The sequence below is a fragment of the Cnephaeus nilssonii genome (genome assembly GCF_951640355.1).
Source record: "Cnephaeus nilssonii genome assembly, chromosome: 13".
Taxonomy (NCBI): domain Eukaryota; kingdom Metazoa; phylum Chordata; class Mammalia; order Chiroptera; family Vespertilionidae; genus Cnephaeus; species Cnephaeus nilssonii.
Genome location: NC_137084.1, coordinates 77586669 through 77600478, shown reverse-complemented (window position 1 = coordinate 77600478; position 13810 = coordinate 77586669). Strand labels below are relative to the sequence as shown.

The window sequence follows — 13810 nt, the reverse complement described above, 5'->3', positions numbered from 1 at the left end:
CTGGGAGCCATGGCACCTGGTTTCCCCCCATCAGTGATGCACTGGCTGCTGGGGCAGCAGAGGAAGATGGACTCACAGTGGGACAAGAGCTTCGGGATACAGGCATGGTGGAGAGGCTCGGGCTGCTGAGATGGAGTGTGAGCCAGGGAACAGGGCAGGGAGATGCCTGGACTTATGGGGAACTGAAGGTCGATGCAAGGTTGACCTCAGGAATCCAGTCAAGGGAAGGATGAGCCGTGTGGCTAACTTGTTTTGTATTTTCTGGTATGCTTAATACAATGCCTAGAATTTATTTGACACCCAATAAAGGTTTTGTTGAATGACTGACTAAATAAGTGACCAAGACAGGGCTGGGAGATGGAAGGATCTTACACTTAAATAAACCTGCGGAAACATACATGTGTGCTGGATGTACTTAGGAATTTTCTGAAAGAGATTGCTAACAGGGATCACTTTTCCTTGAATGCCCCAAACTGTTTATGCATTTTCATCATGACTACATTACTCCTGGGTCATTTAATCTCTCATTAGGTGTGCATACCTGGACTGAATGAAAAGAGGCAACAGGGGCTGGAGAGCTTTTAACCCACCATTCCTCTCCTCTAATCTCCCCACAAAATTTTCAGCCTCCACCTGCTGCGAGAGCACATTGATGGAGACCAGCCAAACCTGTCTTCACAGGCGGCTCCACAGTGCCCAGAGGGAGCACAACGTGATGGCGTAGAGTCCCAGCATCACAAGGTAGCCTTGAAAGAGCAGTCGGTCAACGCGTTCCAGGAGGGCCAGCCACCCGACCTCCTGCTGGGTTGCCTGGTCCTGGGTTTGGAAATAGTTGCTGATGGATTGAAGCTGGGACAAGACTTCCTTCAGGGTCCCTGAGTGGGCCTGGTGCTCTCGAGAGACAGGGGACTCTGCGTGAGAGAGGAGAACACCCCAGTCAACCAGGGACGACCAAGGCCCCTTGGACTTCCCACTGAGGCTGATGGCCTCACCCTTCAAGAAAGGTTGTAGGCGAAACTGGGCAGTGGGTTGAGTTGGGGGGTGAGGACTCTCTTCCCACCTGCTGAGGGGTTTAGAATGTAGAAAAATCCTTTAAGTTTTTACATAGAACTAATATCAATATTACTAATAATTATAATAACTAGAAGAAGCTACCACTTACTTCCCACTGCTATTTGCTAGGCACCAGACGGTGTTTCCTATGTTTTGTCTTAGTCAATCCTCACAGCAATTCTAGGGCTGGGTATTATTTTCTCCATTTTATAGACAAGGAATCCCAGGTTCCTAAAGATGAAATTGCTTAAGGGAGCCCTGGAGAGCATATCTATGTGGGGTGTCTAGGCTAGACCTATCCAGGAGGCTTTCAGAGCTGGGGACAGCCCAGGTTGACCCAGGCAGAGCTTCGTGGCAGAGATGATTTTTAAACCTTTGCACATTAAGCAACTGCAATCCAAAGCTACACTGTGTGTGTGTGTGTGTGTGTGTGTGTGTGTGTGTGTGTGTGTGTGCGCGCGCGTGCGCACGGCACCTAGGAAATAAGACAAGCTAAGGGAATCGAGGACCTGACCTCCAAGCTGAAATGAGACTTTCTGGGAAGCCAGCAGGAGTGAGTGGCCTTCGGTCCCCAGAAAGGCCATGTAAAATGCAGCACAGAGGCCAACAAGCAGATGTTTCAGATTTTTCACACAGCCCAGTGCTCCATCAGTGGGAACGGGTGCTGAGGGTAGGGACCTCAAAGCTTCTCACAAACCTGTCACCCCAACAAGATGGGCCCTGCGATCTGTTATAATCCCATCAGCATCAGTGTCCCCTCCAAGGCATAAGAGGGGCCGCTCCTGCCCGCCGTGCTTCTCATCGTGAAGGAATTTGATCAACAAGATGGACTTAGATAAGCTGAGAACCAAGAAGGCCATGCAGACGGTGAAGAAGACGCCTGAGGGAAGGAACCAGGAGGTGGAGTTAGCTGGAGTCTCGGGGGCCCCTCCCTCCCCAGATCTGAAATGCAACAGCAAATCTTTGCCAGGCATCATGCAAGACAAATGCCTGGCGACCCCAAAGCTGCTTACCAATCAGAGGGGTGCTCACTGCGCTCTGTGGCATCTCGTCAGACATGTTGACCCTGAAAACGGTGTAGCCCACCAGCACGCTGGTTTTGAACACAATCCTGGCACGGCAGGTCGGGGGGATGTAGAAGCTCCCCAGGTCCACAAGCATGAGGAAGATGCTGGGAATCAGCAGGCTCACCACATAGACCAGTGGGCGCCTGCGAATCACCACCTGGACAGGGACAAGAAATCTGTTGAAAAGAGGGTCTAAGCTGATGGACTAACATTTGGCCAAAACCAAAGCCAAGACGTCCTAACAGTGTTGCATAATGTGAAAAGTCTATGTGGCTTAGAAATAGGAGACTATTTTGTAGGTTAGAACCACCTGCTGTTTGCTAGGCACCGGACTAAGTGTTTCCTATGTTTTATCTTAGTCAATCCTCACAGCAGCTCTAGGGCTATTATTATCTCCGTTTCACAGACAAGGAATCCCAGGTTCCTAGAGATGAAATTGCTTGTGTAAGCTCACATAGCTGTGAGTGAGAAACTGTTTAAAACCAGGGCTTACACTAAAATCTTCCCTCTTAAACCACGTGTGAGGCAACATGTTGTGTGTTTGGGGTCTAGTCTGTCTTCTTACTTGGAACGCGAGCTTCTTAGCACCTGTGAGTGTAGCCGTCGGAGTCTGGGCAGGAACAAAGCATAACTGACTTGGGAAATCTGAGGAGGGCATAATGAAGAGATGGTTTACAGGGTGTGGGCGGGGCACAGGAAAGCCACAGGAAGGAGGGCAGTGCCCCCGGGGGCTGGGGGCACTGGTGAGCTGTTCCACCCCTCAGGCCTGAAGGCACCTGAGAGAAGCTGTGGGGATGGGGCTGCAACAGTTGTGCCTTCCTCTTAGGGGCAAAGCCAGCCTGGCTGCGCCTCCACAGAGAGAGAATGCAGAGACAAGCACCCACTGGCTCCAATCTCCTGCCTCTGCCCCATGGCCAGAGCTCCCGTCCCTGCAGGCCACAGCTCAGTCTCCGGAGCAGGGAGCAGGGGCAGGAGGGGACCCGCCACAGGCCGACTGAAGAGGCCCAGCGAGGCCTGCAGCGTGGCTGGCATGCAGGGTGCTGAGTGGGTTTGGTAGCTGGAAATCTGAGCCTCATAAAATCACTATGATTGCTGTTGCCATTTTTTTAGTTTCTCTGGGATGGTGACAGGAATTGTCTTTGATAAACACAAACGCTTCTCCTCCCTTGAGAGAAACCAGGGAATGACAGGGCTGCTTTCCTCACCAGACGCTGGACCCTCTGAGGGTGAAAGAGGAATGTGTTAAACCTCCCACAGAGCCAAAAGGAACACCTATTTTGTAGTGGGTATTCCATGAATGCTTGCTGAACAAATGGATGGTTTGGGACCTTTACTGTTGGGGTTTGGGAAAAAAAACAATGTCTGAAATTTCCCGTTTCTCTGATTCTCAAAGCAATAGAAGGTTTTCCACATGTCGGAGGGTGCGCTTGGGGGGTGGTCTTAGGCACATGGTGTGGTTTAGTTAGTCCTCGCTGCGAGCTTGCTGGCAGGTAACCTAATAGCCCTGCTGTATAGATTTTAACAAGTGAAGCTCAGCCCTCAGCGAGGTGAGTTAGTGGCAGAGCTGGGAAGAGCCCCGATGTCTCCCGATTCCAGCCCGGGGTTCTTTTTCATACAGTGTAGCTACAACTCTTGATCTGCCAGACCTCTGAGTTGAGTTCAGGGTTCTTCCCCCTCCTCTCTGTCTCCTGTTCTGGAAGAGAACCACAGAGAAATAAGCCAAGACAGAGGCCAGGGGTGGCGCGGACAGTGGCAGGGCAAGAGCTTGCCTGGGGGAGGCCAGACAGCACCTTGCTGATGAGAGCGGGACCCCCTCCTCGCCCCCTCACCCTGCCCCCCCGCCCCTGGGTCTGAGAGCATATTCCGTCCCAGTGGTGCTTGACAGGCCCGAGTGTTTGGCGGATTGCAGTCTGGCTGTTGTCTTTCGCATTAAACATAATTGGCTGCAGATACCTAAACCAGAGCAACACTCACTGCTTTGCAATAATTTGGTTAAAACCCATTTCTACCGAAGTGCAATCAACAGCAAAACAACAACAAAATGAACTGTCATCAACCTGCACCCCCTAGCTCCCGTCATCACGCTGTGCCTGGCTGTGGTTAGATGGGGGGAGTGAGCAGGGTGCTCAGTGGGCAGAGTCCATGGGGTCCTGGAGTGTGGGCCCAGGCTAGCCCACTGGTGATCTGGACATACGGGTCGGGGGGGACCAAGCCTGCTGTCTCTGGTGGGTAGAAGCAGAAGACCCCCTAGAGACTTCCTGGTGGCTGTTACATGAGGGGTGGAAAGAAAAGTATAGGTGGGCACATTGGTTAAGCAGAGAGTCCAGACATAGTCCAGGGAACAGGGCTCCAGAGCCCTCGGCCCTAGGTCCTACCCATGCTGCTTTCAGTGGTCCCGCATGAGGTATTTAACCTCTCCATGCCTGATTTTCCCTTTTTAAAATATTGATTTCAGAGAAGAAGGGAGAGGAGAGAGAGATAGAGACATCAATGATGAGAGAGAATCATTGGTTGGCTGCCTCCTGCATGCCCCACCCACACTGGGGATAGAGCCCTGCAACCCGGCATGTGCCCTGACCGGGAAATGAACCATGACCTCCTGGTTCATAGGTCAGTGCTCAACCACTGAACCACCCCGGCCGGGCTGCCTTCCCTTTCTGAAAGAGCAGTTTACTGTAGCCTTGCCGAACACCTTGGGTGCAGTTGAGATTACCATAGAACTCTTCAAGTGGCGTTCCTATGTGAAAGCAGGAGCTGAGATGACTGCTCTCCAGCCAGAGGCGGCTGCAGGGAATGAGGGTAAAGCAGGGCCAGAACCAAGGATGGCAGCATGGCTCCTCCAGCCCCCGGATCCAGGAAGGTGCAGTGCCAGGGGAGAGCTGTGGCAAGAGCTAAGAGGTCTGGAGGCAGGCGGCTCCCGGGGCATGGAGCCCGTGCACTTTGTTAATGCTCTGCTGGTGCCATTTTGAAATTCGTAGTAATTTTTGAACAAGGGGCCCTGCCTCTCGCTTTGCACTAAGGCCACACAAATTCTGTAGCCAGTCCTGTCGGGAGGGTATTCGTCACTGGGCCAACGGTGGCTGAAAGTAGAAGGAAAACGGTGGGAACAGAAAGAGGCAGCTTATGATGTAACACAGAGCAGACACCTCTCCTGTCTGTGTTTGGCTTATAAAATTGTGAATCTAGACAGGCCCTCCAAAACGACCTCATTCCATCTTCCTACCTTTGGCAAGGATGCTCCCGTTCTGAAGACAGACAAAATAGTGCCTATAGTTTTTGGTTTGCTTCAAAAGCAAAGGATCTGCCTTTTCCTCTAGGTTGATTTAGGAGCAGTGTTACCTATATACTAGGCTAATTTTCTCTACAAGCCAAGTATAGCCTAAAGAAATATTAATTTTATCACCCAGTTTTCAGAAATGTTTTGTTTTTATTACTCTTTCGATCCTCAGAACGCTTTATTCCCTTGTTCAAGAGACATGAATTGAGCATGAACAGAGTGTCAGACTCTATCCTAAATATTGGAGTCAGGACTGTTAATAGGAAACTTCCCCATCTTATGGGGTCAGGAACCAGACTCTGGTGTTAGATGTTTCCCAAGTCTACAGAGGAAGAAGAATGGACTATGCCCAGAGTCTGTGCCTGCTTTAGATGCTGAGATTTGGGTTCTTTTGAGTTTACATTAAGATGATATTTTGGTCTTAGAGTTGGAGCAGGGGTGGGTTAAGATATTTGGGGGTGCTGGGACAGGGTGAATGTATTTTGGGACAGACACGAATTTCCAGGAGCCAGAGGGTGACGGACTGCAGTGGGTTGAATAATGAGTCCAAGAATCCATGCCTTCCTGGAAGTTCATCGTGTCATCGAACTTGGAAATGGTAATCAGTTCAGAGGAGGTCGCACTGGGGAAGACGTGCCCTTCATCCTATATGACTAGTGTCCTTTGAAGAAGAAGATTCACAAAAAGGAGAAGGCCGTGTCAAGATGAAGGCGGAGATTGGAGTGCTACCTCTGTGAGCCAGGGAATGCTGAAGACTGCCAGCAGCAGAGAAACCAGGAGCGGGCACGGGACCGATTCTCCCTTGGAGCCCGGAAGGAACCAACCCTGCTGACACTGTGATTTCAGGCTCTGGCTTCCAGAACTATGAGACGGATCACCTCTGTTGTGTTTAAGTCACGCAGTCTGTGGTGCTTGGTTACGGAGCTCTAGGAAACTAACGCGGGGGACTTGCCCAGTAACACACAGGGCACAGGTGCCAAAGGACGGGCTGGAATAAGCTGCATTATGTTTAGTTGTATCATCATCGCATGGGATTAGGCATCGTTTCTCGTGTTAGATTGCCTGCGTGCAAGCCCGGGCTCCACTGGCCCCCCCCCCATTACCTTGGTAAATGACTTAACTTCTCTGCAGCCCACCTCATCCGTTTGTAAAAACACGGACACTTAGAGCACCTACCTCAGCCAGGTGTGAGGGCTACATGTACAAACTCGTAGAACGGTGCCTGACACAGAGTAAATGCTCACGCCTGTGGTGATGGTTAGTATGTCTCCCTGGGTGACTGTGAGGCCTATGACAGGTCCCAGGAGCCTTGTTTTATTCATGTTTGTGTCCTCCGTGCTTACCATTGAGCCGGGCACAGACAAGAGCTCAAAAGCTGTTTGTTGAGTTGCATTGTAGTTTATTAATAAATCTAGTTTTAGTTCAATGGGGTGGGATCCTGGGAGTAGCCCAAATGGGGGCTCTGCAGCTGAGGTCAGCCCTCTGAGGGCTACCTCTCCGCGGGTACGCCAGAGGCAACAGCCCTGCTTATTCTGGGGGAAGGTACGTCACCGCCAGCTCAGTGAGACGCTGCTCTCTGCGGAGCTGCCCCTACCTAGAGCCCATCATTTCTAATGGACTAAGGGAGCTGGTGCCTTTAAATTTCACAGAAAGGGAAGGAAAAGCACTTTAGTTTCAGTCTGTGTTCTCCATTAGACACCCTTCAGGTGTTAGCAATATTATGCCACAATTTCATTATCCATTAAAGCCAGGTAATAATAAGTACACAAAGGTATTTGGAGCCTATTGTTGTTAATGAAAGAGATCAATCTAATTCAGAATGTGTGTGTGGAGAGCTCCTTGGAGATGGAATAGGCCTCAAGGTTAGCCTCTAATTGCCTCTGTGATGGTAGACCCCACCAGTACTCAATTTTGCATGACCGTCTTTATGACATAGTTGGAATTTTGACGCCCAGACTCAGGCTTCATACCGAAGCCCATTTTCCTCTTCTCCCAAGCCCCTCTCCACATTCCTAATTCAGAAAGAATGGGGAAGTGGCTGCCATCTACGTAAGATCCTTCCACCGAGGGAGAGTTTCTCAAATCTGGACCATGGCTCAGCGGGATTAGCAGAGCCCGTGATTCTGGGATTACTTGAGTGACCCTGGAAAGATTTCTAGGGCTCTAAATTCATATCCTCTCTCTCTCTCTCTCTCTCTCTCTCTCTCTCTCTATCTATCTCTATCTCTCTATCTCTCTTTCTCTCTCTCCCCCTCCCCCCATCCCCATCTCTCCCACTCTTGGCCTGGTGGTGCTCAGAAGGATCTTCTATCAAGTTTATGAGCTGCATTCAATAGATATCTGAACAAACAACTCATCCTAAACTAGAAAAGAAAATCATGTCAGGAAAAGAAGACGAGGCACCTTTCTTTCTCAAATGGCCCCTGCATTTTCCTGGCAGCCGCCTGTGGACCCCTCCGCCAGAAGGAGCATTTACTCCGTGTGCGGCTCTGTGGTTGGACTCACTTTAGTTCCCACAGTGTCCCCCCTCTTCTATCCAACGTGCGTTCTTAAACTTTATTCCTACCTCTTCCCCTTCTACCCTCACTCTTTTATTTTTGTATTGATTTTTTTTTTTTTTTTTACAAAGAGGAAGGGAGAAGGATAGAGAGTTAGAAACATCGATGAGAGAAAACATCGACCAGCTGCCTCCTGCACACCTCCTACTGGGGATGTGCCCGCAACCAAGGTACATGTCCTTGACCAGAACTGAGCCCGGGACCTTTCAGTCCGCAGGCTGACGCTCTATCCACTGAGCCAAACCGGCCAGGGCTACCCACATTCTTTAAAAAACAAAAACAAAATGCCAGCATACAGACACCGAATGCTGGCCCTGCTGTTTCTGGGAACTGGCACCTCCGAGGGGGTGTTGGAAGAAACCTCCCCTCCGGGGGCTGCTGGCTCCGGCAGCGCCGGCTGCTCACAGACGTCCTCGTAGGCAGAGGGGCTGTGCTCGGGACCCCAGGGCTGCAGCCCCACGCCAGGCTTCGGCAGTACGTGCCCCAGGGCTGGCAGATACGCTTGCACATTGGCTGGAACTAGCGGGGCAGCCAGAACATGGGATTGGTTTCGATGGCAGCAGTGTACCTCAGGCCCAGGTGACAACGTATTTAGAACAGATAGATCATTGTAGCTCCTGCCTGCCCACCTGTCCCCGACCCCCCGCTGTCCCAGCCTGGACTGGGACCCAGCAGGTGATCAGATTCAGAGGGAGGTGACTCTGCTGTCAGGACCGCAGCAGCCCAATGCCTGAATGGAACTGGGCTCTAAGTGTCTTGTCATTGGCCACGGGCTGCGGAAGGACGTGTGCCTCGGCTGCTAAACTCAGAGTAGGATGTGTGGGATGAAGTCAGGGCCCCTGAGCCCAGCCACGGTGCTCAGAGCAGGAGTGGGGAGGCAGGGAGGCTGGCAGAGGTCAACGGAGACAGAATTGGGATAGTCACCACATCTCCTGTAAGCTCCCGAGTCTAGCTCCCTGCCCAACCAAATGTGATCTGTGAGTCTGCTCAGGATTCGCGCCCTCGTCTGTTCTGGAGGGCCAGGTGGCCGCCAGCCCTGCTAGATCACCCACCTTAGGCCCCGGGCAAAGGGCCCCAGGGAAGAGCTCTCAGAGCCGGAAACCTTATCGCTGCCCGCCTTCGCCACACCCACCACAGACACTGTGAGTGGAGAATCAAGTGCCGGGACCAGGGCTCCTGAGGCCCGGAAGCCTCATCCGTACGCAGTCTTCCCCACCGCTGGGCATCGTGGTGCACAGTCCTCAGCCACTGTCGAGATGACAGAGTACTATTGAGGGCAAAGGGTGACATGTGTCTACCAATAATGGCTGCCTATGGAGAGAGTGTGTGTGTTTACCTACCCGTTTCTGCTTTCCCCCGTCTCTCTCCGTGCAGTGCAGGTAATGGCGTGTGCAGCGTTCTCGGGGTGCTTGGTGGGTGACTGTGTCCCACCTTGCATGTGCTGCTCCCTCACATTTCCCTTTAATGCTCTCCATTATTCGGCTGCATTAATAATGTTTGCGGGCTGATATCTTTAAAATTAATGAGGTGTTTACTCTGAGCCAAGAAACTCATTGAAATTAAAAAAGCTCTCTTTTCTCCATTGCCTTTCCCTCGCTAAAAAAAAAAAAAAAAGTGGACAAACAAGGCACAATGCAGGCTTTGCTAAAAACCAAGCAGAACAGGCCAGAACCCAGACCCCACCACTAGGAAGATACGAGTGGCGATCAGCTGGTGCCCAGGTTATACATGGGCCAGGTTCACACAGCAGCTGTCTCTCAGCGGTTCTAACTTAACGAGAGCTTTCCCGGAGAGCTGCATGCACCTCTTCACCAATGCAGGGGCGTCTGTGCCCTCAATAACAGCTCCTTTCACAGCCGCTATCCCTTAACACGCAATTATCCATTGTAACCATAGCACCTGAGTCTGGTCTGAATTTTCCTTCCTATCCAAAAGCCTTATTTCCAGGACAACTCAACTTGTGTATCCTGGTCTGCCTGTAGTCTCTGTTTTTCAATGGAATCCCTTACCTGACATACAGGATGCCCCCTCCTACCACTCCCCAAACTGCCACCCCACTGGCTGACGTTGTGCAGGAAAGCAGAGCTGAATTCCAGTGACGTGAGTCTATGGGCTGCAGGAACTTGCTTTTGCTCACATTCAGGACGGTTCGCCAGGAGGCCAGGGAAGGGAGAATGGCTCTCTGGAGTGCAGAGCCGTAGGCTTCACTGTCCTGCGCCCCCTGCCCCCCAGCCCTGCTGGACAAATTTCTCTGTGAACAAGGCAGCCAAGAGCATTCGGGGCGGCACGTCTGAGCAGTTGGGGTTTTCATCACATGCTTTTAGGGCAGTTGTTCTCTCTGATCCGGAAACCGCCAGCGGTCTCTGCGGACCCTGCAGGTGATTTGTTAGCTAATCCCTCCAGATATTCAAGTGAATAATATGGTAATTTTATGCACCTGCACCTGGAATTAATTAATAATTTACTAAACTGAAAACAGGACAGTAGCGCTGAAGAGACACTCTCTCCCAATTTGTTGCTGTTGTGCGTGTGTTTTCTTTGGTTCCTCTCCGTAGGGATTGTAGGTGCCGGTGGTGGTGTGAACTAAAAGGCCTGAGCTCCTGCTGTGGTGGCTCACGTCTCTGGTGTCTGAAAACCATTCTCTCTATATTCATGTGCGGAACAGCTACAGCCGGAGTCCAGGGCCGGTGCCTGCACCTCTGGCCTCTGAAATGCTGAAAGCAAGTGGACGTCCAGAGCCGTCTGAATCGGCTGTTCCTGAATGATAGTGAGAATAAGCAATGGAGCCGAAACCGGTTTGGCTCAGTGGATAGAGCGTCGGCCTGCGGACTGAAAGGTCCCGGGTTCGATTCCAGTCAAGGGCATGTGCCTTGGTTGCGGGCACATCCCCAGTAGGGGGTGTGCAAGAGGCAGCTAATAGATGTTTCTCTCTCATCGATGTTTCTAACTCTCTATCCCTCTCCCTTCCTCTCTGTAAAAATATCAATAAAATATATTTTTAAAAAAAAATAAGCAATGGAGCAGAGAGGGCCAAAGAGTGCAGAGAAGTGGGCAGCGGCGACAGGAAGGGGGAGGACCTACGTGAAACTGAATCTGCGCAAAATCTCCAGCGCGGCTCTGCAGGGTGCTGTAGGCTGAGGACACAGAAAGAAGCTCCCACTCGCTGTCATTCGAGAACGCTTGTTTGTCATGCTTAACGTCCTCTCTGCTCCGCAGGAAGGCCAGGTCTACATCGTCCACTGAAAATCACAGAAACAATGGACGCCAACATAAAACCCATCCTTTCACTCCTGCCCGTCGTGTACAGCCTCATGGAGATGGAGTTCGATACAACCATTTTGAATTAGGGGTAGCGGTGTGGAATAAAATCTTTCTAGCCATGGAAAAAACAACTATGAAGGTAGGGTTCGGGTTCCACTATCCATAGAATGATGGAGCTGCCCCTGTGACTTCTATAACGTTCCCAATGGCAGTAGAGGCCTGATAGTGTGTGTATTCCCAAACAAAAAGCGGCAATTGGGCTGTGCATCTGGGCACAGCACCGCACTTGGTCTGAATTACAGCACGAGCCAAATAACGGCAGGAAGAAATTTAGGTTTGCAAAAGGTTAATTGTGTGCAAGAATAAAATGGACCTGAAGAGTGGCATAATATAATCACACCTGTGTGTGCCAACCGCCCAGCACAGGCATGTTTCCCCCTAGAAGGCTGTACCTCTCCTGGCTTACCTGTGTGCAGAACGCTACTGAAGGTTAGGCTGCAATTCTGGATATCAAATGGAAAAGCGTATGTCTCTAAACTGCAGGCAGAGACCACCTGGATGGACTTGGAGTTCTTAATGGTCCCGGATGAGTTCACATACACATAGGGAAGGTCAGGTAGTCTTTCAAGGTCCACACTGTGTGAAACACCAGAGGATTTGTTGTTAGAGAGAGAGCTTTAGCCATTCCAATGCGCAGAACTGATTAGGAGATGGTAGTGACTATGACACCCAGGACTAGCCTAGAAGCGCAAGGACAGAGTCACTTCTCCCCGAGACGATTCAGTCTAGCAAAGATGGACTCAGCAATGACACCTCGTAAATGAACTCACATGCTACTGTTACAATACAAGCACAATCCATGAGCAACCTCAAGCATTAGTAACCAAATCTGTATCTTAAATGATGTCAACTTATGGTACGTTTAACCTGAATATTCCCAACAATATGTTGGTCTTTAAGTTGAGAAACAAAAAATAGCAACAATGAGTGAATGGAAGCAGAAACTATCCTGAATATTCTAAGCCGTCTAAACCCCACAGCAATATAGCCAACGCACTTACAATTCATTAATGATGATATCGGGGGCCCAGATGGCACTTAGAGGTAGGGAGATCTGGCTAATATCATCGAACATGCTGGAGTTCCATGATAAAAACTCATCATCCCAAACCTGTTAGGAATGGCCAGAAAGGAAACTTATCAAAAAGGGGCAACATCAACCCTACCAAAGAACTGAAAAGAGATTTGGAGAAATAGCCCAACTGATCAGCCTGTTGGTACTGTTAGGGTAGAGGACTTCCCATCCAACTCCAAAAAATGGTAGCCTCAACCAGGAAACATGGCCTACACTTACCTGGATCCTAACAAATGAGGTTTGCTGCAGATCTAAGGAACTATAAACACAAAGATAACGTCCATTCCTCAGAGTAGTAATATGTTTCAACAGATCAAGATCGGGAGGGCAGCATGCACAGAAGGAAACAGTCCTTTACCTCACTGTACCAGACATTTGTCTTTAATTTTTGGTTCTGTGCATCCTGCAAAGCACAAAGAAAATACACACCAAATATTAGCATGTCAGCAAGTCAAAGCCCAAGTCAACAATATGACAATTCCGAGGAAGGAAATCAAATGTAAATAAATAATGCTGATTTTAGAAACATTATCTTGACTCTTCAAGATCAGACTACTTTCAGTTCCTATTTATTACATACACCTGTCACTGTGAGCTTTACTATATTATCTGTGACAAAATGGCACTTTGACTGCACTTGACATCTTGAATGATTTGCTAATCTCTCTCCCACTCTAATTAGTTACTCTGCCATTAATCAGACTAAAAAATGATATGTAGTCGTGGCAAATTCTGGGCTAAAAGGATGAGACCCAGCTTTTATTTGTAATCAAGATATTATTCATGTCTTTCAACGCCTGTTATCTCAGCCACTATTGGCAGCCATTCCTCAGTTACCTTATGTTTGGATTTCCATTCTTATAAATAGGCTAAATGAGCATATGTAAATGAGGTATATTTTGATGATATAAATAGATGTGATGTCCCATGTCTGCAATGAGTCAGTGATTTTTAATAGACCCCCAAAAAGAACAACCAAAATAAAACCTCCTTACTAATTTTTATATCTAATCTAGTAAAGAACATTCTAAAACTGCTATGTCCTTAGAGATTTAAAATTTTTATACCATATAAAAATTAACTTGAAATGAATCATAAATCTTAATTTAAGAGCGAAAATTATTAAACCTTTAGAGAAAACACAGGAGTAAGTCTTTCATGACTCTGAATTAGGCAATGGCTTCTTAGATATGACACCACAAGAACAAGAAACAAAAGAAAAAATAAATGAGACTTTATCAAAATTAAAAGCTTTTGCATTTTAAAGGACATCATCAAGAAGTAAAAAGATAGCTCATAGAATGGAAGAAAATATCTGCAAATTATTTATCTGGTAAGGGCCTTGTATCTAGAATATATAAATAACTCATAACTCAACAACAACAAAACAGACAACCCAAATTAAAAATGGACAAAGTGCCTAACCAATCTTGAGAAAGAAAAATAAAGCTGGAGGCAT

The 13810-nt window shown here is 49.0% G+C and overlaps 1 protein-coding gene across 1 annotated transcript in view; it reads right to left on the bottom strand.

Annotated features, from left to right (window-relative positions):
• Positions 1-675: 675 nt before the first annotated feature.
• The window catches only part of HTR3B (5-hydroxytryptamine receptor 3B), a gene marked incomplete at both ends in the record, with an annotated part of 36828 nt that continues 23693 nt past the window's right edge, over positions 676-13810 (bottom strand). Inside the window, 7 exons of the mRNA XM_079788978.1 lie at positions 676-911; positions 1751-1933; positions 2067-2277; positions 11037-11194; positions 11683-11852; positions 12278-12387; positions 12710-12754. Of these exons, the coding sequence (XP_079645104.1) occupies positions 676-911; positions 1751-1933; positions 2067-2277; positions 11037-11194; positions 11683-11852; positions 12278-12387; positions 12710-12754 (1113 nt within the window). The remainder of the gene's footprint in view (positions 912-1750; positions 1934-2066; positions 2278-11036; positions 11195-11682; positions 11853-12277; positions 12388-12709; positions 12755-13810) is intronic.